The sequence below is a fragment of the Podarcis pityusensis genome, assembly GCF_964106645.2.
Source record: "Podarcis pityusensis genome assembly, chromosome: 14".
NCBI lineage: Eukaryota > Metazoa > Chordata > Lepidosauria > Squamata > Lacertidae > Podarcis > Podarcis pityusensis.
This window is the reverse complement of record NC_138039.1, coordinates 26,031,978-26,057,759: the sequence shown is the minus strand read 5'-3', so window position 1 is coordinate 26,057,759 and position 25,782 is coordinate 26,031,978. Positions and strand designations below refer to the sequence as shown.

Genomic DNA, 25,782 nt, shown 5'->3' with positions numbered 1-25,782 from the left:
TGGAGCTGACCAGGCATTAATGCAGCAATGAAGTGGCTGCCCTGACAACGTTAGAAAAGGAAACTGCCCCAAGGGTGGTCACAGTTTGCTTTGGGACCAAGGAGGGGAGAGATCTCCGAGAGGTGAACGCTCGCCTAGGAAGGGAGCTGGCTGGGTTTTGGGGGCCAGCCCTCCTCCCCCGGGGATGGGGCAGTATGCACCGAACCAGCCTGCTGCGAGGGAGGCAAGTAGCGATCCCTCTTAGCAAGGAAACAAATGCGGCCGCGGTTGGCTTTGCCCTCCCAGCATCATCGGGCAGCCAATGAGAAGTTTCCCCACCACCTCAACGAGGAAATGGGGAGTCGGAACAATAATAAGAGCGGACGAGGGCGCGAACGGAAGCCGGCTAGGCCGCGTTCTCATGGCAACAGGTCCACTTCCGGGCTGTCCCGTCAACAACAGCGTTCGCTGTGGAGGGTTCCGGGAAGGAAGGGCGACGTCCTACCCTACCAGCCATGGCATCCCCCGGCCACCGCGACGCCCCGGAGCTGCCGGACTTCGGTCTTCTGAAGCGCCTCGCGCGGGACCAGCTGGTCTACTTGCTGGAGCAGGTGGGATGGGCGGGTACTGGGGCGAAAGCTGCTCCCCATGGCCCTTGCCTGGCAATGACGCTTCGCCTCTTTCTCCCTCACCCTGCAGCTCCCCGGCAAGAAAGATCTGTTCATCGAGGCCGACCTGATGAGCCCCCTCGACCGCATCGCCAACGTCTCCATCCTTAAGGTGCGCGAGGAGCTCCCCGCTCGCTCCCTCTTCCTGTTCCTTCAGGCAGGCAGAAATTCGGCAGGTGCAGCTTCTCACTCCCGCCCCCGTTTAGGGGTGTAGTACGGACAGAGGTGGGGAGGCTTCCCATGTTGTGACTGCCCGGGCTTTAAGGCAGCTGCTGAAGGCACAAAAGCTCACCTAGGAGAAAAGGGCAAGGGGCGGGGAGACTGACGTGAGGATGCTGGGATGAGGAATTGAACTTGGAGGATCCCACTTGAGCTGTGCCTACTCGCAACTTCTGTCCAATTTCGTTGCTGCATAAATCAGAGGAAATGGGGAAAGAGGAAAAGGGAGTCATCCCCACCACCACCCTCAAGAAGCAGGGGTGCTGTGCAGGATGTGGAGCTGATCACTCTCTGCTTCCATCTCTCTTTGCAGCAACATGAAGTGGACAAACTTTACAAAGTGGAGAATAAACCAGCCCACAGTACCAGTGATCAGTAAGTGTGTGGCAGGAGGCCTGCCCTGTTTGGCCAGGGCTGACTGAGTCTGCTGCATGGGGTTGCCTGCCTGCCTCTTTTCTGCTTGCCAGGGAAAGGCAGTGCTTCTCCATCCCTGAGCCATGGGACAAAAGCAGACAGAGCAGAGCTGTTTCCAATACTACTCCTTTCACGTTGTCTGTTTTGTTTCTTTCTCCCAAGATTGTGCTTTTTGGTGCGGCCACGGATCAGGAACATGAAGTACGTGGCAGGTAAGTTGGTGGTTTGCATGTGCTGGCCTGAGGGAGGAGCAGTAATGGCAGTTGTCAGTGGTAGATCTGATTTACATGCCAAAAGTTCCAGGTTCAATCTCCAGGTAGAGCTGGGAATGTCTCCCTGCCTCACACCTTGGAGAACTCCTGCCAGTCAGTGTAGAAAATACTGAACTAAATGGACCAAGGGTCTGACTCAGTATAAGGCTGCTTCCTAGCTCCCAGGCTTAGCAGGAGGTCCCAGTATGGACACTCTGTACTGAGCACCTCTGAAAGGGATATGAACTGTGTAGTGGTCTGATTGTAGCAGTGCTCTGAGGAATTATGGAAGAAGAGTAACATGACTAGGTCAGAGCAGAAGTCTCATCTACCCTGCCTATGGTAATGTTTCAGGCTGCTACCAGAATTCAGGGGGATGCTGGGTAATTGGGGAGTGGGTTTCAGCCTGTCTCTTCTCCTGGTTCTTGGCAGTCTGCCTACCTGCATCTATCTCAACAGGTATTTCTACCGCACCCCCCAAGCTTGAAGAGTATGGGACTAAGGGGTCTTTGGCAAGTTCCTGGGGTGTTCTGTATTATTACAATCTGTTGCAAAGCTGCCTTGAGATTAAATTAAAAATATTCTAAATAAAAAAATGTGGACAGCCTTTTGTTTGATTGCTTGGCCAGCCTCGCCTGCTCCTTGACTCATGTTTTTTTTCCTAGACATAGTAAACGCCGATAAGGCAGCTGGCCGGACCCGCAAGTACAAGATTATCTTCAGTCCTCAGAAGGCGAGTCTCTTGTAGCTGGGAGTTTTGGGGTCGGGTTTCTTGGGACTTACCTTCCAAGTAGTCCAGGGGTAGCTCAGCAGTGATGTGATGTGTGGACCTTCTGAAGTGCTGCTGGCTGGCTGGTCCCTCTGGCTGGGTGGTATTTCCCAGTCTGGGCTGTGGCTGCTGCCTGGGCTGCCCAGCTCTAAGATGCATTGATTTGTGGGCAATACTGAGCTAGATGAACCAATGTTCTGATTTGTTATAAGGCAGCTTCCTGTGTAGTCTGGGCAGTGGGTGTAGAATTAGGGGGGTCTCTTTTATCTCCCAAGCCCCCAGACGTTTGGTTGAGCTTAACATGTTTCAATTTAGCCACCACCAATTTCACTCTCTGCAACAGTTTAGAAGCTAAAATTGGTTGTGCCTGTAAAACACCCTCCTCTGCCCTTGGAGGAGTCTCTTCAGTTTTTCTCAGTAGAAGGGGGTTCTAGGGACACTTAGACTGCTTGTTCCCAAGGCTGCCTGGAGCTGATTGTCTTCTCCAACCCTTTCCAGTTCTACACATGTGAGATGGTGCTGGAAGAAGAGGGGATCTATGGGGGTGAGTTTCAGAGACGGAGAACAGAGATTTTGCTTGGCAGGACATCAGGATCAAAGTCAGCGGGTGGGGAGGGGGCTGTACTTGAGGAAAGCAGCAGTTCAGCTGGTGATTGGCTCCCCGGCATCCCCTTCCCCAAGCTCAGAAACTTTGAGCAACGCTGTACTGTTCATGCTTACTCAAAAGTAAGACGCACTGTGTTTCATAAGGCTAACTTCCAGTTAAATGGCATAAGATTGCAGTCTGAATATGCCAGTGTTCATTGTTCCGTGTATGGGATTGATCTGTGTTGTATTAATTTTTCATCTTTTAAGGTATTTTGATCATGTTTTAAGATGATTGTTCACTATGCTGGGCAACACCAGGAGGAAGGGTTGGGTATAAGAAGAATGAATGAATGAATAAGTAATATTGCTATGTTTAAAATAAAATTAAAAAAACACCTCTGACCAGTCACCTGAGTTACTCCAAGCAGCTAATTTAAGGCGGTGGAGAGGTTGTATCATGGGTCAAAGGCAAAATCCCCCTTGTGTTGTCCTGGTTCCTTGGCAGACGTGACCTGGGATGAGTGGTCCTTCTACTTACTCCCTTTGGACGATGACATCATCAGCATGGAGCTCCCGGAATTCTTCCGTGACTATTTCCTGGTCAGTATTGACTCCTGCAATGTCCTTATCTATTCACACTGCCCTCCTCCCCCTTGTTTGCCTCAGTGTCACACAGCAAGTACCAGCTCAAGAATTTTAGGCACACCTTCAATTTCCACCCTCTTGTGTCAATCACAGCTTCCTTCTCTTGTGCCCCAGTAGGAAGGAGACCAGCGCTGGATCAGCACCGTGGCCCAGGCCTTGCAACTGATGAACTCTCTCTATGGACCATTCAGCAGGACCTACGGAATTGGCCGGTGTGCTAAGGTGGGGCCTTGTTGGTACAGGAGGATCAGCTGAAAGAATGTGAGAGGGGCCTGGTCCAGAGAGCAGAAAGTCTCTGGGTAGGATGGGGTGGGCATGTATTGAGTATATAGCAGAAAGAGCTCTGAATACAGATGTTTCCAAGAGCTTTCCTCCACATTGGTGAGACCTTAGAATCATATCATAGTGGGTAGCAAAGTTAGTGCAAGACAAGCAAGCAGCTGGATTCTGTCAAGTCACTTAAACGGGGCTGTTGGGGTCAGAGGCAGGATTCCTGCCTCCTTGATGGGGGCCCCTCCCAGCTACACTGGTTGGGCTGACGGGCAGGTCTGATCTTCTCCCAGATGGTCCATGAACTCTGGCGCGAAGTGGTGGAGGAAAGCGACGTTGACAGTGTGGGCCGGAAGCCAGAGATTGGTCATGTATTCCTTGTGGACAGAGGTAAGGGCATGAGAAGTAGGTTCTGTTAGACGGGCAGATGGGGCCTGGTGTCATGCCTGGAGTCCTGGCCCAAGGTCGTGACTGGAAGTTTCTGAAAGAGCCTAAGCATTCATCTGTGTAATTCAAGCAAGTACAGCTATTTTTGCTAAGCTGAGATGCATGAAATGCTGTAAAACAAAACAGATCTCCTGGACGTGGGACCCTGTCTTCAGTGAATTCAGATCTTTGGTCCACCTAGCTCTAGGGGCAGCTATTCAGGATTTCAGGCAGAGTCTCTCTCCCAGCTCTTGCCTGGAGATGCCATTGAACCTGAGACCCTCTGCATGCAAGGCAGTTTCTCTGCCTAGGATGGCTCTTCCCTCTTATGGGTGTGGGTGGGGAAGAAGCCCAGGGTGTACACCCCCTCTCCTCCCAGGAGGTGTCCCCTTGTGTTCTGATACTCTTTTCTGCCACCTGCCCATCCCATCCCTTTCATGGCTCTCTTTTCAGACGTGGATTATGTCACAGCCCTTTGTTCCCAGGTTGTGTACGAAGGCCTGGTGGACGATACCTTCCGCATCAAGTGTGGTAAGTTTCCATTCCGGGGGGGGGGGGGACAGGCTGCTTCCCCACCTGCTACCTCTCCAAGGGTCAGGAGGGCCTGCCTGCCTCCCAGAACAGTCATTGATCAGCTGACACTTGGGGGCAGAGGCTGCTCGCAGGCCAGATGTCCTGTCAAGCGAGCACCCTGGTGAATTCACTTTCTGCAGGGAGCGTTGACTTTGGCCCAGATGTCACCTCCTCCGATCGGAGCATCAAAGTCCTGCTAAATGCTCAGGACAAGGTGAGTGTCTGCCTTCCCTTCTCCTCCTGAACGCAGGCTTGGTCAGGGAATTTAAGGCCTCTCGATAGCTGCAGAAGGTGCAGCCCTGTTGCGGGGGCGAGTGGTGGGAGCACTGGTGCTGTGAGCAGAGGTGAGGGTTGGCCTAAATGGGGGTGGGGGGAGCTGGGTGCTGTCTGGCTACCCTACTTGCCTCTCCCTGCAGGTCTTCAACCAGATCCGCAATGAGCACTTCTCCAGCGTCTTCGGTTTCCTGAGCCAGAAGGCCCGGAACCTGCAGGCGCAGTATGATGTGAGTGGGATAAGCGGAGAGGGGCAGTGGGGGGCGGGTAGGATTCCTGGATGCCTCAGGATGCAAGAAGTGTTCTCCTTTTGCAGCGACGGCGAGGGATGGACATCAAGCAGATGAAGAACTTTGTCTCCCAGGAGCTGAAAGGCTTGAAGCAAGAGCATCGTCTGTTGAGTCTCCGTAGGTCTCCTCCTCTCCCTCCTGGGGCAACAGCATCAAATGGGGGAGGAGCAGCTAGGAGCAGCAGAGTGTCATCACTGACCTGGCCCGGTGGCCTCGTTCTGGGGTGGGGAACCTGTAGCCCATGAGCCACATGCTGCCTTTTGCCCATGGAGAGCAGAAGAACAATGGGAATGAAGTGGCACAAGGAGAGAGGGTGGGAAGAGTGCTGTGCACCCCTGCAGTGCTGTAAACTCCATCCCCTGTCAGCAACAGCTTGTGATTTGTCTTTTTCTCTGGGTCAGTGCTTCCCTTGATTAGTGCTGCCCTAGTTCAAGAGTCTTCTTTGCGCCTGCAGATATTGGTGCATGCGAGTCCATCATGAAGAAAAAAACCAAGCAAGATTTCCAGGAGCTGCTGAAGACAGAGCATGGTGAGATTCTGACCTTTCCCCACTCGATCTAGCTTCCTGAGCCACATTTTCAGGCATGTAAAAATCCAGGTGCTCAGTAGATGTTGATGCCTCTGACAAATGGCATCTGGATCACTGAAGAAGCCAGGAAGCTGGTTTTACATCTTTTCGGGCTTCTAGAATATCTCACTGCCTCCTGAGTTTTGGAAAAAAAACCAAAAGCCCTCAGTGCCTTTGATGTTCTTGTTGCTATTTCTCTCCCCTCAACTGAAATTCCATGCTTGCTACACCCAAGATTTGGACCACTAAACATTCAAGAATTTACTTATTGCAGTTGAAGACCTATAGCAGTTGAACTTGATGATAATAGTCAGGTGCTGAATTTGGGGAGTTAGACTGGAAGACAAGAGAGAGACACAATGGGGTGATCAGGGGGGAGAACCCCCATGCTTTCCAATCTCAGGGCTCCTTTCTGTTTCAAAACCGGTACAGTTAAGAGAGTTCCTCAGCCTCAACTGATGGATTCTTATGGAACAGTTTGTGCTTTCTAACCCAGAAGGTTTACAAGCGTCTCTGAGCATGGCTGTTGCAAGATATGCTGCTGGGAAGCAAAGGGATTTTTTTGAGGGGAGGGGGAGCATACTGAAACTCTCTAGTAGAGTTAGAAAGAATGGGCTGATTCTTCTCTCCCTGCCCCCCACCCCGCTTGCCTTTGCAGCCCTCCTGGAAGGGTTTGACCTCCGCGACAGCATCAGCTTCATTGAAGAGCACATTGACCGACAGGTAAGGGAGAGGCCCGGGGTGGGGAGAAAATGCAAGCACTGACCTCAGTTGGTGTCTCGGTTCACCAGACCATGTAATCAGAAGCAGAAATCCACTCCCCTAAAAAGAAGGGTTTCAGTTCATTGTTATTCAGTAACATAGTCCCCACTAGTACATGGTTAGCTTTTCAGAAGATATAATTGTATAAAAAGTTACAATTTCTCTCTCCCTCCTTGCAGGTCTCCCCCCTTGAGAGTCTGCGCATGCTGTGCCTGCTGTCCATCACGGAGAACGGTGGGTGCTCTGCTGCAGGAGGAGGGGAGCCATGGGAGTGTGCAGGGGTGTGCTGCAGCGCATTCACCTCTCCTTTCTTCTGGTTGCTCCAGGGTTCGCCCCCAAGGACTATCGCTCCCTGAAAACCCAGTACCTCCAGGTGAGGCAGGAAGGGAGCAGCCCTTCCTTTGGGCAGGAAGAGAGGGGAACTGGCTTTCCTGAGCCTCTGTAGCTGTGCAGTTCCTCCTGGCTGGTGTTGGTCCTACTGGCCTCATGGTCCCTTTTGTTGTGATCCCCTGCAGTCCTCCTCTTCTTGGGACAGAGCATCCTCAGCAATGCCTCTGCCCTGATGCTCATCTCCCCCCACCCTTCCCTTCTAGAGCTATGGACCAGAGCATTTGCTGACCTTCCATAACCTGAAGCACCTGGGGCTCCTGACAGAGCAGGTGCCAGGGGAGACGCTGACAGCCGTGGAGAACAAAGTCAGCAAGCTGGTGACAGACAGAGCGGCAGGTACAGCATCCTGCAGCAGCAGTTTCCCTTTTGAGCCTCCGTGTGGCCTGTGGAGGGGCATCCTGATGAGCCAGGAAGGAGCAGCTCCTCAGCAGAGCAGACAAGAACTCAGTGCTCCTTGAAATCTTGTTGGCCCCAATGACCAGCTTCCTTTTGCCCTCCTCTTCCAGGGAAGCTCTCGGATGCCTTCAACTCACTAGCCAGGAAGAGCAATTTCCGAGGCATCAGCAAGAAGCTGGGACTAGTGAGTGCTATGCGGGGGGTGGAGCCGTGAGGTTGGTGTGGGGCAGCAGGCATCCTGATAAGACAAATCTCTCCCCCTGTTCCAGATCCCCCGTGTGGATGGCGAGTACAACCTGAAAGTGCCCCGGGACATGGCGTACGTCTTCAGCGGTGCCTACATCCCCCTGAGCTGCAAGTTGATAGAGCAGGTGCAAACCAGATCTCCCCTCTTCCCTTGTGGCCCTGGCCAGCCTCCCAAGAGAGGCCCCAGTGCCCATGTCCCTTATTGTGGCTTCTGCTAACTCTACTGCCATCTTGGCTGGCTCATGCAGGTGCTGGAGCGCAAGAGCTGGCTGGGCCTGGAGGAGGTGGTGCGGCTCCTCGGGGGAAATGAATTTTCTGTGGCAGGTCAGTGGCTGGGAGCAAAGAGTGGGCAGCACCAACATGCTCTGTCAATACTCTTTCACCCCAAGGGGTATTCCCTTGTTATCATTTCCCCCACGTGTGATAACATACTTCCTCTGGGCATGGAGTGGTGTGGGGATTCGCCATAGCCTGAGCAGTACAGGAAGCTGTGTACGTTCCCTCTGTTGTATCTCTGGAGTGGTGGTTAGACATTATACTCATTATTTTTAAAAAATGCAGCATGCCTTCTTGAGTTTTTGAAAAAACTAACCAAGGTGGTTAATACATTTTTGTAAAACACGACATTATCAAGCACCAGAGCTTGAAGTGAGGAAGGTGCTTCATACCATCTAGGACACTGACTGAGAGCAGCTCTCTGGGGATTGAGGCAGAGTTCCCCCCCCCCAGCCCTCCCTGATATATAACACTAACACACACAAATACACCTGCTTCAGTTGTGTGTTCATGCCTGCCTAGAGCTTAAGCATTTCCTTGGAATTAAACCAAGGGAGACCAGCTGCATCCTCCTCTGTTCTCCTTGCAGATACCACTGTGGAGGAGAATCCTGCCTGGGACTCCCAGCGCATCGTTCTAGCCATCTTCTTAGGTGGCTGCACCTTCTCTGAGATCTCAGCTCTTCGCTTCCTTGGCAGAGAAAGAGGTAAAAGCAATCCTTGAGCCAGAGGCAGCAGCGGCTTGGGAACTGGCAGTGGGCCTGCCCTGGTTTATGATCCCAGACAACTGTTTGTTTGGCATAATACATCTTTTTAAAAACTATTTTAAATGTAAGAGGAAATCAAAGATCTAGCCCTTACAAAGTTTGAAAAAGGGATTAGAAGCTGGAGAGGCCTCTGTGTATAGCTCCTTGTAATACATTGCTTAATAAATTATGCAGATAAGCAAACACATGCAAGCTTCCTAAATTAACATATTTTCAAGGCTTTGAATTTAGCTATTTTTGCCTCTCTTAGAGCAAGCCAGTGGAGGCTTTTGTTCTCACCAGACTCCAGGCAGCCTGTGTTTGCCTTTTGCAATTTCACTCTCTGGCTCCCCTTTTTGCAGGGATCAGGTTCATCTTCCTGACGACAGCCATCACCAACAGTGCCCGGCTGCTGGAATCAATGATAGAGACAAGGGCATGAGAGCTTCTGCAGCAAGGCATGGGCGATGAGCATACTTCAAGCAGCTGTAGCAGCCCTTGGATATTGCAGCAATGCTACCTGGAAAGTCTCCCCACTGCTTCCTGTAGGCTGGCAGCTGGCGAGTTGTTTCTCTACCCAGCAAGAAATCTGGGCTTGGACGTCTCTTCCTTCTTGCTCAGCCCGCCCATGGCAGGCAACGGGCTGTTCTTTCAGGAGCTTGACTCTCCACTGCTTTGAACTTTGGGCTGCCTCCTGTCCAGTGAGAGGCCTTTCCTTCACCCACCCTGGAGACACTTGGCCTTCCACTGCCCCCTTCCACTGTGACTCCTCCTGGCCTGCCATAGCACTGGGAGTATGCAGGGAGAGGTGGTCACCTGCAAATGTGACTCCTCCTGCCAGTTCGAGCAGTGCAATAAAGATGTGTCTGGTAACTGGTCTGAGCAGCTGCTCTTTCTTCTTTCTCCCTCCGTGTTAATATGGGGAAAGTGTGCTGGCAGGGAAACTGCTTTCGTCATTGACTACCTGGTTTAAGGTGCTTTGGAGCTTCTGCCAACAAATCACTGAAGCCAACCAAGAAGCGGGGGGAGGGAAGGCAGGCTGCTGTGGCTGTAGGGGAGTGGCACAAAGCCAGCTTTGAAGTGGGAGCTGGGAATGGCCCTGGCCCTCAGGGAGACTGCCTCAGCACACAGGAGAGAAGAGGAAGCCATTGCAGACCGTCTCCCTTCAACAAAGAAGAGCCTCTTTTCAGCCTCAGGATCTGTGCAAGATCCAAAAGAAAACTGAGCTGCAGTTGCCAAAATGACAACTCTACACAAATATTTACATTTATTACTAAGGTTTTATATCCTGTTTTTTAGTAAAAGTGTTGTGGCTAGGGGATATATAAAAATAAAAACTCCAAACAAAATAGATCAAGACATAAAAGCATAAGAGTGAAAAAGCAACAGAGAAGGGAGGTTCCCAAATATCTGAAATTCCACCTCCTTCCCTGCAGAGCGTCTTGGGGGCAGTGGGGGCCCTCTTGGTAGTTCCTCCACCGTCAGGTGGAGGGGGGGCAGCCCAGAAGAGGGCCTTCTCTGCAACAGTCTCTAAGCTGTAGAACTCCCTACAGAGGTGCATCCAGTGCCTTCATTGTACAGCTTTTGGATAATGCTGAAGATGCACTTCTTTGTCCTAGCTTTTGACATTTGAGGTGTGTTTTTAGGGTGCACCTTAATTTTATGGTTGTAAGTTGTTTTATATTGTTTTTTAAGATTGTTAATGCTGTAACCTACGCTGGGACCTCAGGGTGAAGGACAGGTAATAATAAAAGAGCAGGAAAAAGAGGAACCCTGCCCCCCCCCCACTGTTTAGAAGAGGCAGAAGGGATAAGAGAAACTGTCACCGTACTAAACAACTGTGCATAATGGTGCAAAGAAAGCTCATGTCTGCTGGTGTATTGTGGAAGATAAGAGTCATAGGCCATTCAGACCTTTGGCCAAATGAGACCTTAGGACAGTATGTCAAAAAATGCTTTCTGCTTCTGGGCAACACACAGCAGCAATTTCCTCTATCTGCTTGCTTTCTCGACTTTCTTTGCTGCAGGAGAAGCTGCCTACTCAGACAAGGTGTGGATATTTTTCCCTTGGGAAGGAAGGTGAGTAATCCAATACACAAGCTACAGCAAGGAGTGGAGAGAATGGCTGGCAGCCAGATCCTACAGTCATGGGGGAGGGGGGCTCAGGTGGAACAAACACAACCCTCGGAAGGAAATGCACCAAGAACAAAAAGGATAGCAAGACTGGCAGTGCCCACCAAGCATCAGCTGCCAGAGTCATGACACCCCATGGAGGGTGGCAGCCCCAGGACTATCTTCCCTCTTTGGCATACACAGCAATGGCACTCCAGCATCCCCTTCCTATGGCAATGGTGGTAGTGCCTGCCATCCGCTGTGCAAGCAAACAGGAGTGCAAGTCACACCATTTTTGGGAGGAACAGCACAGCATAGACTTTGGTCCTTTGGCAGAAGAGATGTGCAGCCTTGTGGACAAGCACTCAAGACCCCCTGAAGGGGAAAGAGTGCCTTTGTCAAGAATGCTGGGCAATGCAAAACGCTGCTGGTTGGTGTCCACTGGGACTGGCAGGAAGACCAAGTAGGTAGAACCAGAGCCAATTTTTCTTTTATTGATTACATTTCTATCCCATCTTTCTTCTTCCAGTGATATCAAGACAGTGCGTGTGCTTCTACCCGCTTCTCCATTTTACCCTCAGAACAACCCTGCGAGGTAGGTTAGACCATGGCTGAGCGGAGACCTAACCTCCAACCACTACAGCACACTGGCGCTCTAGGACTGACAGGCTAGAACAGGCTTCCTTAACCTCGACCCTGCAGATGTTTCGGGCCTACAACTCCCATGATCCCTAGATAGCAGGACCAGTGGTCAGGGAATTGTAGTCTCAAAACATCTGGAAGGCCGAGGTTGAGGAAGCCTGGGCTAGAACCACCCTCTGGTCGTCAGGAAGGAGGCAGACAGGTAGGGGGGTAGCCTGAGGGTGTGGGGCAGCGCCCCATTTGCCTCCATGGCCCACGAAAGGGGTCCCGGGGCTATGGCAACTTCTCTCTCCGTGCTGGCTGCAATCGCCTGGCCGTTGCCGTTTTCTTCCCCTCCCCCTGGCCTGGGCAGAGAACAGGGGATGGGTGGGTGGCACCCGTCCCCGTCCCCTCCAGCAAAATCAGTGCGCATTCCGGGGAATCCCCGGCCCAGTTTTGCAGAGGGGGGACCCGCTCCGTCCGGCCCCCACCCTACTTTTAAAGCAGGGGCTGGAAAAGCCGGTGGGCGGGTCCCCACTCCAATCCATGCTCCGCAGGACCGGGCCGGCTTCTCCTCCGCAGCGCTATGTCAGAGGAGATGCTTGACGCATTGAGATTCGCCTCGCGCCAAGCACCGTACTTGGGCAAGTGTTACGTTTCTTCCTTCTACGTCGCTACCCTCCGATAGGCTACAGTGAAAACAGCGCTTCCCTCTCATTGGGCAGAACGAACGCTCGGACGGAATAAACGCCAGGGAGGTGTCGTCCGTCTGGCAGTTGGGGGCGTGGCGGCGCCTTATACGGAAGCCAATCAGGGAGCGGCGGGGTAGAATTTGAATTCTAGGCGGAGGCGCAACGGCTAGCGGAGTTGCGCGACGCGGAGCCGAATAAGCAGCGGCTGTGGCAGCAGCAGCAGCGAGGGAGAGAACAAGAGGGAGAGAAGTGAGCTGGCTGGCCTTGGCGGATACCCGCGGCCATGAGGAAGAGGTGGGCATTTGGAGGACGAAGTAGGGGGCGCTCTCTGGTTCGCAGGCGGCTGCCCGTCCGGTGTAGCTCCGCAGTCGCCTCGCTGCGAGCCAGGCTGGCCAGGAGCGGCCTCTGCCCCGGAGCGTCGCTCTCTTCCCAGGTGGCTGGTCGGTCATGGGGAGGGTTCCTTTCCCGCCCCTGATGGACTACCTTCCCTCTCTCGCAGCGAGGTTTTGGCCAGCGAGTCGGTGGCCTGCCTGAACCAGGCGCTGTTCCAGCTGCGCGACATCTGGGAGGAAATCGGCATCCCCGAGGACCAGCGCCTGCAGCGCACCGAAGTGGTGAAGAAGCACGTCAAGGTGAGCAGGGCCGAGAGATCCTGCCAGCTGAGCAAGGGCGAGGCCATGCGATGCCTTATGCTGACTCAGAGCAGTGGCCCATCTCCCCCAGCATTGGCTGCACTGACTGGCAGCCATGGCAGTCCGGGGTTTCAGACAGGGTCTTCTCGCAGCTTGACCTGGGGGTTGGACTTTCTGCATACAAAAGCAGGTGCACTGTCACTGAGCTGACATAGTCCTTTCCTACCAGGGCTGGCATAGATATTAGGCAGGGTGAGGCTGCCTCATAGCCCCCAGAGTGGCAGGGCAGGGTGGCATTTTCCATTTTGCCTCAAGTGACTAAATGAGACACGCCATCCCTGTTCCCCATTGCACTGCTCAATCAGGTACTGCTGGGCTACAACTTCTACCCTCCCCAGTTATCTTAGCTAGTAGTCAGAGAGGCTGATTGGCAGCTGTAGCTCCAAAAATATCTGGCGACTGAAAATTGAAAAATGCTGTTTTGGAGCAGGGGCTCCCAAACTGGTCTGAGGCTCTTTATTCAGGTCACTGTGGCATTTAACTGTTCATATTGATTTTTAACCATAATTTAATTGCTTGTTTCATTTGTTTGTGTTTTTCGTATTTTGTTGTATTGCTATCTGTCTGTCTGTCTGTCTGTTTGTTTGTTTGTTTGTTTGTTGTTTGATTTATATACCACCCTTCATCTCAGAGCAGAATAAACTGCGGAATAAAATCATACAGCATTTGACAATAGAGCATTACAATTGCTACAGAAGGTGGAAAAATCATTAAGCAGTCTGAGTGGGGGGAACAGAGAATAGAGGAGGCTCACCTGGCTTCACAGTTCAAGGTCAAGACCTGTAAGATGAGTCCTGTGACTGGATTAGACCAAAAGCCCATCTTGTCATGAAACAGAACACAGGAAAGTGCCTTAGTACTTTGGTCCATCTAGCTCAGTATTATTCACTGGCAACAACTCTTCAAGGTTTCAGGTTTCCCAGCCCTACCTGGAGATACCAAGGATTGAACACCTGAATGTAAAGCAGGTGTTCTACCAGAACTGTGGCCCTTCTCATCCTATAGTAGCCTCACTGCCTCCTGTAGGAGCGAATTCCGCAATTTAACTGCGTGAACAATTTTCCTTCTGTTTGTCTTGAATCTCCCTACATTCAGCTTCATTGGATGACCTGTTTGGTTATCACTGTCTGCTTTCTCCACACCATGTGTAATTTCCTACTACTATATTGTAAACAAAATCTGCCCTTATTCCCTTATGAGGGACACAAGAGCCCTTAAAGAGTCCTTTGTAGGTTCCCCATTGGTAGGAGAAAATAACAGAGGCCAACCAGAGAATATTGAGAAGCAAAGCAGCTAGTAAGCCTGATTAAAGCTGTTGCAGCAGGGTGCTCCTCACAAGCAAGAGAGAGGAGGAGGAGCCCGAACAATGGCGCGCAAGGCCTTATATAGCCATTTTGAAATTCCCTGCCCTGTAGCTCAAAACCATCCCTCCATACATCATACCGACATCACAGAAAAGGCGATCTACAACAGAAATTTGAATGCTGTTCTGCCAGGTTATCTGATAATGCCTTATCTGATTGCCTTTCCTGGTAGTCTGGCCATTCCTTTGAGATGGTAATTACATAATTCCTGAGACAATGGGAAGGTTTTTTCACCTTCCTCCTTGCAGAAAAACACTTGGTCAGCTTGGGAGTCAAAATGGTTTAAGGACTGTCTTCCTGTGCTGCTTCACACATGTGGTTGGTTGGTTTATTTATTTATTTATTTATTTATGTGTTTGCTTGGTGCATTTATGAACATTTATTATATCTCTAAGACCTTAAAATCTTAAAATTCTTATAACAATATCATGCCTCCCATTATCACCTTTTCCAAAATGCTGTAACCTTTCCTCACAAGGGAGTTGCTTCAGCACCTTGATCATTTTGGTTGCCCTTTTCTCTACAGTTTTTCTAAGATGCAGGAACCAAAACAACCTCACAGTCCAAGTTCAGCTGTACCACATTTGTATGAAGATGTTACAATACCGGCAATTTTATTTTTGGCCCCTGTCCTAACAGTTTCTTTTTGGTGAAGGACTTGTGCATGATCATCACGAAAAACAAGCCCACATGTGCAGGGCTTTCTTGGGAATGATCAGCGGGGGCCTCTGACATGCTCTACTGATATGGAGCTGCAAGCACCAGGGGAGGGGGTTTCCTAGATTAAACTGACTGGGCTCTGCAGCTGCTGTAGTGTCGTTGCTTGCTCTGGGTTCAATGCTGCTTGCTCTTGTGCCATCAGGGCTTGCTTGACATGATGATTGCGGAGGAGGAAAACCTCAAAGAGCGTCTCCTGAAGAGCATTGCAGTGTGCCGCAAAGAATTGGTGATACTCTGCAAGGAGCTACAACTGGCTCCTTTTGAGGTGAGGCTGTGGGCTGGCGAATGTGGCTCAGATGCCATCTCTTAGAGGGTGGTCCTGCTGAGCTCAGGAGGACTGTTTTTCTCACAGGAGGACGAGGAGACCACCATCCTGCAGCTAGAGAAGGACCTGCGCACCCGTGTGGAAGTAATGCTGAAGCAAAAGCGGGAGAGAAAGCAGGAGCTGAAGGTGCTGCAGGAGCGAGACCGGGAGATGTGCGACCTGCTTTGCACAGCTCCCTATGACATTGACAGTGAGGCTGTGCCCAGCCTGGCGGAGCTGGACCACTTTCGGCGCCACTTGGCAGGACTAGTAACTGAAAAGGTGGGCACACTTTGTGTGTGCATGAGCAAAGGGGGAGAGGCTGAGGTTGGGGCTTGATGGGTAATGTCCTGCTTTGTCCTGCTCCTCCAGGAGCGCCGGCAGAAGGAGTTCCTCGACACCAAGAGGCAGATCATCCTGTGCATGGAGGAGCTGGAGCACACCCCAGACACCAGCTTTGAGCGAGATGTCGTGTGTGAGGAGGAGGATGCCTTCTGTCTCTCTGAGGACAACATTGCCGCCCTGAAGGATCTCTTGCAGCAGGTCAGAGGGTGGGGTCTGGGAGAAGGATCTGGGGGGCCTTGCCTGTGACATCCCATCTCTTCTGCTGCTTTAGTTTGGCTCAGGCTGGTCTTTCTGTCCCTAGCTCGAGAGCAGGAGAGCTCAGAAGGAAGCCTTGTGCCAAGAGCTGCGTTCCAGGATTCAGGTGCTGTGGGAGCGGCTGCAGGTGCCTGTGGAGGAAAGGGAAGCCTTTGCCCCCTACATGGTGGGAGCCAAAGCCGCCATCATGGATGCTGTAAGGAATACTAAAGGCCTGAGGCCTCGGACCAGCAGCAGTGGTTCCTGTGCCAAGCCAACAGGGAGAAGGGGTGCTTTATGCTGGGCTGTTGCACTCAGGATCAAAGGGGAACTGTTTCAAACCTTCCTCTGCCTGCTCCAAATCCCAGTGCACCATAAGACAGCCCCTCTCATGTTCTGTGGTGCACGCAGGAGGAGAGAGGGGGTCAGTGCCATCAGGGCATGTGTTGAGCCTTTGTTCTTCCCCATCTAGCTGAAACTGGAAGTGGATCGCTTGCAAGAGCTGAAGTTTCAGAACATCAGAAATGTGGTGGAGGCCACCCGGGCTGAGCTGGCAGACTACTGGGACAAGTGTTTTTATGGGGATGAGCAGAGGCGAGCCTTCTACCCCTACTATGAAGGTGAGCAAGTAGACCCCTCCCCAGCTGTTGCTGCTGGGTATAGATTGATTGGCTGTGGCCTCTTCCTACTGGGCATCCTGTTTGTTCCCCCTCCTTCCCAGATGACTTCACTGAAGAGCTGCTGCAGCAGCATGAAGAGGAAGTTTCCCGGTTAAAGCAGTGCTACGAAAGGCATCAAGAGCTGTTTGAATCCATCCACAAGTGGGAGAAGAACTGGCGCCTCTTCCAGGAGCTTGAGGTACAGCCAGATGCCACACAGGTGGCCAGATGTCTGGTGCTGGGCCAGGTGGGAAGCCACTGAGGGCCAGCCTAGGGTGGCTTCCCAAGCACAAGAGGCCTACCCATTTCCCAACTTCTCCCTTTTCAGAGGAAGGCGACGGACCCCAGCCGCTTCACCAACCGAGGGGGTAACCTTCTGAAAGAGGAGAAGCTGCGAGCGAAACTTCAGAAGACTCTTCCAAAGGCATGTGGCCCTTTCTGCCCTTGGGAGGGACAGGCAGAAGGCCAACCAGCCTGCTGTTTGCTTTGCACCCTGGTTGTGTAGCTTAGCTGAAGCCAGTTGTCTCTCGTTGCAGCTGGAGGAGGAGCTAAAGGGGCGTGTGGAGCTTTGGGAGCAAGAGCAGGAGCAGGCCTTCCTGGTGAATGGGCAGCGCTTCATGGAGTATGTGGCAGAGCAATGGCAGCTCCACCACATGGAGAAGGAGAAGGAAAAGCAGGAGAGAGTAAGTGAACAAGCTGAGAGCCCTCAAGCATCTTCCATCTCCGTATCACTTAACATTAGGACCCCTTTGTCCTTCTTGCTTTAGTCTGAAAAATGGACTCCTTTTTCTTTTCTCTGGCTGGTGACTGAGATCACAGGCGGCTTAACCAAGGTCTCCAAAGGATGGGAATGAGCTGAACCATCCGCACTGGGTGTTTGAGGCCTTGCTTTGTGTGTCTGAAGTACAGGGGAGAGGGGGATATACTTTGGAGCAATGGTCCCAAAGCTGACACATGCTGCTGTGAGAACCACCCAGTAATTTGAAGCTTAAAATTAGCTGCTGGGCTATCTTGGGCAACCTGAGCAGGAGTCATCAGTACCCCTCTGGCAGTGGGTAGGTAGGCTGAAGAGAAGATGCCTGCAGAGGACTTCAGTCCCACCAGTCTTGTAGCCAGACATGAAGGACTTCTTGCTGCCTTCCCTTTTTGTGACTGATTTAACTCACTTGCTTGCCATCCCCTTCTGGGGCTTCTGTGGATACCAATCACCCAATTCCTTTTTCTTCCAGCAACTCAAGAAGTCCCGCCAGATTGAGGAGGAGATGATGTATGGCAGCACCCCACGGACCCCCAACAAGAGACGGGGCTTGGGCTTCATCACACCCAGCAAAGTGCGGAAGGTCCGTGTTGCCATATGATGCTTCATGCAGAAGGGGCATTTTCTTTGTTTGTTCATTCCCTAGTACCACATGTGCAATGAATTATGAATTTCGGTGTTTTTTTTGGTTATTCTTGAAATAGTTATGGGATGGCAGTGTGGCTTTTGTTGAGCATTTCGATTGCACAGTAATGTAGAAAAGTGGTGTACAAATTAGCAATGAAATAAAAATGCTGGAAATGTAAACATTAGTGCAATAAAACCAAATGATTTTCATTGACCAAGGAAAAAATGCCCAAGGAGCCAAAGAGAATTGAGAATCCCTCACAGTGGCTGTAAGAACCTGTTTTTGCAAAATACTGATTGGAAACGCAAATTCCAGGAATAGCTGAGATAAAAAGCAAAGATGTGTGAATCACAAAGCTCACACAAGAGGAAAGGAGGCAAACCTAATAAATTTCTGCAGAACTACAGTATATTTACTGATTGATAGTCTAGCAAGGTATACTCCTCAGGAGATGATGTAATAGTAAATAGCATAGCTATAACCCTTTATTAATCCTGACCTTTTGCACAATATATTCTTTTATATAAAAAAACCAAATCCTATGGTGCAGCCACATCCAGAGCATTATACACAGTTCTGCTTGCTCTTAATATGTATCCACACACCCTTCCGATATTTGATAGGGTTGGAGATGGTGTAAAAAAGGGGGGGGAGAGCTGCACCTCCAATGTGAAGAGATGTTTTATTGCTAGGTGCTTGGGGTGGAAAAAAAGTGCTTTTGCCACCTGGAGTTAGGGAGAGCGCACTTGTGTTAACTCATGGCTTTTTCTTGCAGCTTAACACCACAGCTACCCCGAACAGCACCATCCGTTCAGCATTTGGGGGCTCTCTGTTCCACTCCCCAACACCCCACCCAGCACTCTCTGGAGGAAAAGTAAGCAGCAGCTGCTGGTATCTAAATTCTTCCTGTTTCCAACATTTCCTGAGTGCAAATCTTTTTTATAGCTATGCATGGACCCAAGAGGGAAATTATCAGCAAGGGCTGGGGGGCAACCTCATGGTTTACTGAAGTGCAAGAAAACTTTTTATTTTTAAAAAAGTGTTCATGTTTATTACTTGCTTTGTAAAACATTATTTAGGCAACATACATTTATTCCTCCCAACCATCCTCTTAAGCAACGGGTACTGCAAGTAGAAAAGAGGCCATCTTCCTAACACTTCAGCAAAAGTTCTGTTGCCACTTTTATGCCCAGTCAGAAGAATGCAGTGCCCTCGTAGAATGTTGTTCTGTGTTGTCCCCCACCCACCCCTGTGGCTTACTGGTTCCTGGTTGCTCAGTAACCTTTTCTGTGCTGCTTCTCTGCAGGGCTCCCGGAAGCTTGTTGTCAAAAGCTCTAACCTCCAGTGCTCCTCCCCGCTGCCTCCGCAGCCTGTCCGGACTCCCAGCCGCATGGCCCCCAAGTCCCCTCGCCCAGGACCCATGGAACACAACAAGGAGAACGTCGCTCAGCTCAACAGAACAGTTCTGAGCGGTGGGTGCATCCCTGCAGCCCCTGCCCAGAGCACCTGCAGCATTAACTCTGTTGCCAGCACCTATTCCGAGTTTGCGGTAATTTCCCTCTTCTCTCAACGCCTCTAACCTGACAGCCACCACTCTCAGCAACTGGGCTGCCAGCTGCCCTTGCCTGCCCCACTCATTCCCTTGGGGAGCCACAGGCCACCCAGGATGCTGTGAGCCACCCTTGAACTGTAATGAAGCATGCAGTACAACGGTAATCATTTCACATTTTCCTTCCCAAGAGCACCCCCTCCCTAGCTGAGCCAACCTCCTAATGCAACGAGCCAGCTGTCCACTCTCCTCTGCTTGGTTGGTCTCAAACATGGATGGCACCTGGCCCCACACCTGGCTTGCGGTGGCACTTTATGGATAAACTCAGGTTGCATGTGAGCCTATGTAATAAAGCCCTAGCCCCATGTATGTGTTTGATGGAATGGAAAGCAGCTTCGGGGAGGGGTGTGAACAAGCATAGAGCAGTGGAGAGGGAAAGAGTGTACCTGGACACTGGGAGGGGGGCATTTGGAAAGGGGTTGAGCACCTCTTTATTCCCCTTGCATGTGTTTGCCTGCAATATACCTGCACGGAGCTTGGTGTCAGTGGGGAAGGTGTCCTTGGGTTTTGTGGTGTTGGTACACCTTCCCTTCTGCCCTGGGCTGGGACTTCCACACTCACAAGAGGGTCTCCACTGCTCTTTGATCTAGCTTGCTAAGTTACATCACATAGAATTTATCTTTTCACAGCAAGAACTTTCAAAGGCTTCCAGATCTGACTTCAAATCCCGCATCCTTAACTCCACGGTTTCCAATGCTGAGAGCTGACGGGGAGCTTGTACACAGCGGCAAAGGAAGGTAGCCAAAGGAGCTGGCACCACTGGACTTCCCTCCTGGGGTTAGGCAAAGCCGTGTGCCTCCCTGCTTGGCCCTGTTGCCCGTGGCAATGGAGGCAGGGCCACTTTTAACTATTTGTTCCTTGTTTTTACCACAATGATTTTTTTAAACAATTTTTTTTGTATATTAAAAAGAATAAAATGTAAATGTTGCAAAGGGTTTCTTATAAGTAAGCCTACTCTAGTGCACAACTTGCTGTCTAGTCTAGGGTTCCAGCAGCAAGGGAAGAGGGATCCTGGCCCACCCCAACCTATACTCTTGCAAGCCTCTGGAACATTCGCTCCTGCCCTCTGCTAGGCAAAGGGTGCAAGAGAGCCCACAGTGGCAGCACTCCGTCCATCCTGTTTATGTGGGGAGAATCTTTACTGTCCTCCTTGGTGCTTATGCAGCTGCTTTTGGGGGAGGGAGTAGTTGCAACGGAAGTGGGGAGGGAAAGCAGGCAGCCCCTAAACTTGCTTGCAGTAGGAAAAAGTGATCAGGTCCTGGGGCTTTTTAGGACGTGTCCCCATGCTTGCTCCAGAGGTCTTGTTCCACTGGAGAGAAGCACAGCTCACCTTTAGTTATGACAAATGGGACGGGGCTGACTTCTTGCTGCTGCCTTTGAGCTGGGCTAGTCCTGGCTTCCTCTTGGGGATGGGGAAGGAGGAGGAGAGGCTTCTGCCAACCACCCCCACCCTCCCCATCATCGTGGCTAGATTTGCACCTTGTTTTCACTACAGTGTCCTTTTATTATTTATTTGTATGGCAGTATGTTCACATCTTGTTTATCGGCTGTTCTGTATAATGACTAATCAATTGTATTGTTCTGATGAGGGCTCTTAGCTGAGGAGAGCAGTCTAACTCTACTCCCCTTATACCGCAATGTCCTGCTGCCTGGCATCTGGCTTCTTGCCCGAAGAACCATGACTGTGATGCAGGCTAATAAGGATGACAGTGGCAGCAACAGCTTTATTCACAAAATGACTGTTCCAACATCTGTTTTGTCCATCATGGCAATTTAGCGCTACATAAAATATGCTCTGTATAACTCTGTCTCTGTGGTGTTCTTGGAGTTGCTAAAACAGCTCCCTCTTTTATCTAAAGATGCCCTTGTGTTGTCCATTGAAGTAGCTGTTACTGGAAGGCAGGTGGAGGGAGGATTAGATGAAGCCACTACACCTGATCTGGGACTTGGATAAAGTCGGATTAAGCCTCAACTCAGACAGTAGAGCACTGAACTGGAGCAGCAGTAGGAGTAGGTCCTGTTCATGCTGTCTTCCCAAAGGTTTCTGGATTCTTGCCCTCCATGTCAGCTGTTATCGGGCCACAGCATGTACATAGGTAGTCCATGGTCCACATACCACGTCTACTACACGTAGACCCCAGTCCACAAAGCAGGACACCCTCTTTGCCTCGTCAGAGCTGGCTGTCTGCCCATGCCCCAGTTGGCCATATTTACCTGCAACCAAGAAGAGCTATTGGCACCAGTTTGCCCTTGGAGCAGGAAAAGGAGAAGATGGAGTACTAACCCTAAGGGCAGCTATAATCCACCCCCTAGCTTACTTACCCCAGCCCCAGGTGTAGAGCTCTCCTGTACCTGAAATACAAGGATGACCTGTGTTTAACAGGTTGTTGAAGGATAACAGTTGAGCACCTCTTTGGGGGAATGGGGCAGATCCAAGAAACAATGGAAAAGGAAAAACCTTCAGGACCCTTTTATGCTATGTTGTGATTTCCCAACCATGCAAAAACCAAAGAGCTTGCGCTGTTTAGGAACTCCATGTGCAGCAATTTTGACAGTAAGCAGTTTTGGGAGGGCTGCTGGACATCCTTACACATAAATTGTGTTAGATGTCAGACACATTTTATGCACATTTGTCCTTCACTCTTGGATGTTGCCCCTTCCACAAAAGAGGCTCAGGTGGACAGCAACAGCCCCAGGATATTTTTCAGGTACTGGGCAGTGAAGCCTTCATCCTGCTGTCCCTGTGTTCCCCTCACTGAAAGACAAACCCAGCATCCTCTTACATGTCACAGCAGCGGTGTGTCGTGAACCACAGCTGATCTTACAGACATCTGCCCCATCTGGCATATCCAGCAAAGCAGGGAAGGCTTGGATCGAAATGAATGCAGCCTTGCAGGGTCCTTGTGCTGCCTCCTGCTCTGTCAATCTCAACTCCATGTCCCCTAGAAACAACCCAGTATAGGGTAAATAAAACTGCCAAAGTCAACTCATACCCCAGCAACAGCCACGGGGTATAGTGTATGTTTGCCCTGGGCAAAGTTTTCCAAAATAGCATCTAGCTCTGTCCCAGAAGTGGCCTCACCTCTCTTCACCTCTGCCGTGGTGGCTCTACTCTCAGCCACAGATTTGGAAGGTAGGGCAAGTTGTCCCGTCTCGTTCCAGCCCCAGACGTACAAGTCACCTGCTTCTGGCAAAGAGCGAGAAAGAGAGCAGCTAGGAGCTCAGTCCAGGACCAACGTGGCCTTTTTCCCAAGGAAGAGGCCTCATAGGGCTGGCAAAATGTATTCTCTAGCGAAAGCTGATTCTGGCCCTATGAGGGATTTGGCTTCCCATGCAGAGGGGAGTTTATTATTTGAAAGCGATGGGAATGGGAAAGGTTGTATCAGAAGCCTCACCCCCATCTTTATATTTTTGGGTTTATAACTTTATAAGAAAGATTAAGACAGAAAAAGTAAATAAGGGCAAAGGAGGTAACTGTTAGCAGTATCTTTAACAGCTGTGAAGAAAAGGGAACTTTACTTCTGTAGGAGATGCATCTCTCAAACCCCCATGAACTATTTAAGCAGTGGCAGTGGCTGATTGGTGGTCTTAAGTCAGTCCTGGCCATTGAGGGAGGAGGTCCAACAAAAATATGTGGACAGCCACAGGGTCCCTGCCTCTGTTCAAGGAGCAGGAGCCCAGTTAACCCCTGATACCACATCAACAAGCCTTAAAAGGTTGGCATTAACAATTCTGTTGATATTTTTGTTGCTATTGTTATTACCAACGTAAAAAAGCAACAGCAAGTCTATTTTGGGGTGCTGGAATCCCTAGCTAGTCATTGCTTAAGAAGGGCCACTACAGACCATGCCCTCCTGCCCCCTTACCACTAATGCCAGCTGAATGCCATCCTCCAGCCGCCACATCCACCAGGGGCACCCCGTACAAGGCTTCCACCAGCTGGGGCTCTGTCCTGCTCTCCAGCTCCCCATGGCCCAACTGCCCATGCCTGGGAAGAAAAGACAGGAGGAAGAGGAGGAACCACCATGCTTCCCCTCCCCCCCCCAATGCAGAAGCCCACCTGGCACCAGGTAAGAACCTAAGAAGAGACCTGCTGGATCTGGCCAATGACCATTCTGGTCCAACATCCTGTTCTCATATTGGCCAACCAGATGCCTGTGGAAAACCACAAGCAGGATCTGAGCCTAAGAGCACCTCTCCCCTTCCTCTACTGGCTTCCAGTAACTATGGAGGCAGAGCTTGCCATCATGGCTAGTAGTCATTGTGAGCCTTCTCCTCCATGAAGTTGCCCAACCCTCCTCTAAAGCTGCCAGCCATCACTGCCTCCTGCAGGAGGTCGGTTGCTAGTTTTAACCATAGCCCTGCCAGGAAGGAAACGCTAGTCCTCACCTGCGCCAGACTCACCTGCCGCCTCCCCACGAGAAGAGGGCCCCCTCTGTGTTCAGCAGCACCGCATGCTCGTAGCCCAGGGCCAGCTTGCGAGCCTGCAAGGTGGAGGGCAGAGGGGTGAAGAAAGGGGGCCGAGGGGCCACGTACCCACCAGGCACCAGGGGCAGCTCTGGGGCAGAAGAGAAAGAGGGTTAGGGGCAGAAGGGATGAGCCTCATGGGGTGCAGCAACAGCTTCCTCTTCTTTCTTTCTTTTTTTTTTTAAATGATATTTATTAAAATTTCAAAGAATACAAGAATTACACAAAAACAAAAAGTAAAAATACAAGAAAATACAAAATACAGAAAAAAGAATAAAAAAACCCTTAAAAAGAAAAAAGAAAAAGAAAAATAGATCAATCTTTCCATAACTTACATTCATATCCTTGTTTCCCTGACCGCCTCATACCTCCCTTTTTTGTATTCCAGTTCAATTAGTTAAGTCAGCAATTTCTTTCCCAGCTTCCTCTTCTTTCAGGGCCTCGCTTCTGCCCGCGCACCTACCTACCTACGGTCGCTGCTTCCTCAGGGAGGATCTCGCACCTCCACGCCGGCTCTCCTTCCAGGACCAGGGCCGAACCCTCCACCGGCCAGCTTTCCACCGCCGCCTCCCGCAGCACCAGCACGTGCGTCTCCGACGGCAGCACGTCCCGGCAGTCCTCGGGCAGCGCCGCGCATACCGCGCCTTGCAACAGCACCGGGGGGGACCCTGCGGGAGGCAGAAGGCAAGATGGGGCGGATTGGAGCTCTCAGTCCATGCGGAGCAGGAGGCAAAGAAATAATATCGGGGCCACAGAAAAGGAGGAAATCACCCCACCCACCCCCGCCAGGGACGATCAGGCAGCAACCTAGAAAGGCGGCTTGGGGCCACCATCAAGGCTCATGGAGAAACTTCCCGCTCTCCTCTATCGACGGGATGGGGCTCCTGTGAGCTGCCTGGCGTCGCGGGGTTGCATCTCCCGCAGCCCCAGCAAGCAGGGGAGGAGTTTGAGGTGACGATGGGAGATGCAGAGCAGCATCTCCCCCACGGCCGGGACCCCTTAGTCTGTCCCTTCTATATGCCTTGGAGCGCGCGGTTCCCCGCGCCTGCTCAGCCTAAGAAAAAGGGGTGGGGAAGCATGAACCCCGCATGGCCCCGGGACTCTGGCGGGTGCCTCTCACCGCCGGCGCGGACGATCCCGGAGAAGCTCCAGCTCGGCCTCACGCAGCGCACTGGCCCGGCCTCGCCCCCGACCAGCAGCGGCGCCACTTCCAGCCCGGCCTCCGTCGCCTTCCCGAAGCAGAAGCCGAACTGGAACCAACCGCCGCCGCCGCCTCCCCGAGCTCCCTCCGCCATCTCCGCCGCCCGGAAGGCGAGCGCCTCTTGCGGCGGGTCGGGGAGAAGAGGCGCCTCAGTCGGCAGTTTCCACCCTTTCCCTGGCTCTGGCGGAGGCTGCCTTGGGCCGCCCCGGTGTCCCGCTACCCTCCCCCGACCCACCCGAAAACAACTTGCTCTTTCCGCTCAAAGTTGATGGCTAGTGCCGGGACTGGGTAATAGGCGGATCCAGAATTCATATGATTTTTTCATTCAAATTAAATAAAACCACCATGATACTGTAGACCATGTCTGTAGGCAGAACAAAAAAAAATCACGCACCCACTGTTTCGTGGGGCCACTATGGTGCAAAAACATGGTTAAAAAGCAGGGATCCTCCTGATTTTTGCACTAGATCAGTCCGAAGCCACCATCAGATCAAACATCATGGCCATGGGCACAGCATACGCCACAAAAAACTCGGACCCACGGCTTCCATGGGCACGATGTGTAATTTGACAGTGTGTATCATGGTGGTTTTATTTTCTTTCAATATAAAAATCATATGAATTCATGAG

General features: G+C 51.4%; 3 protein-coding genes across 7 annotated transcripts; 2 read left to right on the top strand and 1 right to left on the bottom strand.

Annotated features, from left to right (window-relative positions):
- Nucleotides 1-429: 429 nt before the first annotated feature.
- VPS33B (VPS33B late endosome and lysosome associated) lies at nt 430-9,621 on the top strand. Its single transcript, XM_080981878.1, has 23 exons — nt 430-590; nt 679-759; nt 1,180-1,241; nt 1,443-1,492; nt 2,197-2,264; nt 2,799-2,844; nt 3,394-3,488; nt 3,651-3,755; nt 4,097-4,193; nt 4,683-4,760; nt 4,943-5,016; nt 5,219-5,305; nt 5,392-5,482; nt 5,820-5,894; nt 6,592-6,656; nt 6,875-6,929; nt 7,022-7,068; nt 7,289-7,421; nt 7,592-7,665; nt 7,751-7,852; nt 7,976-8,051; nt 8,593-8,709; nt 9,111-9,621. Exons 1-23 carry the CDS (start codon nt 495-497, stop codon nt 9,188-9,190), a joined length of 1,854 nt encoding a protein of 617 aa, XP_080838004.1. The 5' UTR covers nt 430-494; the 3' UTR covers nt 9,191-9,621.
- Nucleotides 9,622-12,290: 2,669 nt separating this feature from the next.
- Nucleotides 12,291-21,287, top strand: PRC1 (protein regulator of cytokinesis 1). 4 transcript variants are annotated; one of them, XM_080981766.1, is made up of 14 exons: nt 12,291-12,466; nt 12,672-12,804; nt 15,091-15,213; nt 15,301-15,534; nt 15,625-15,795; nt 15,899-16,048; nt 16,304-16,451; nt 16,553-16,689; nt 16,819-16,914; nt 17,027-17,173; nt 17,720-17,830; nt 18,651-18,749; nt 19,245-19,424; nt 20,114-21,287. In XM_080981766.1, the coding sequence occupies exons 1-14, from the start codon at nt 12,456-12,458 to the stop codon at nt 20,189-20,191; spliced, it is 1,818 nt and encodes a 605-aa protein (XP_080837892.1). In that variant the 5' UTR covers nt 12,291-12,455; the 3' UTR covers nt 20,192-21,287. The 4 variants fall into 4 exon arrangements, with proteins under 4 accessions (XP_080837892.1, XP_080837894.1, XP_080837893.1 ...); XM_080981768.1 differs by having other exon boundaries at nt 12,292-12,466; nt 19,245-19,347; XM_080981767.1 differs by having other exon boundaries at nt 12,293-12,466; nt 19,182-19,347.
- On the bottom strand, nt 21,189-25,270 carry RCCD1 (RCC1 domain containing 1). 2 transcript variants are annotated; one of them, XM_080981769.1, is made up of 8 exons: nt 25,072-25,267; nt 24,419-24,619; nt 23,889-24,042; nt 23,351-23,472; nt 22,567-22,671; nt 22,268-22,426; nt 21,807-21,836; nt 21,189-21,698 (listed from the first exon to the last, which is right to left on the bottom strand). In XM_080981769.1, exons 1-8 carry the CDS (start codon nt 25,244-25,246, stop codon nt 21,556-21,558), a joined length of 1,089 nt encoding a protein of 362 aa, XP_080837895.1. In that variant the 5' UTR covers nt 25,247-25,267; the 3' UTR covers nt 21,189-21,555. The 2 variants fall into 2 exon arrangements, with proteins under 2 accessions (XP_080837895.1, XP_080837896.1); XM_080981770.1 differs by lacking the exon at nt 22,268-22,426 and having other exon boundaries at nt 25,072-25,270.
- Between the last annotated feature and the right edge of the window lie 512 nt (nt 25,271-25,782).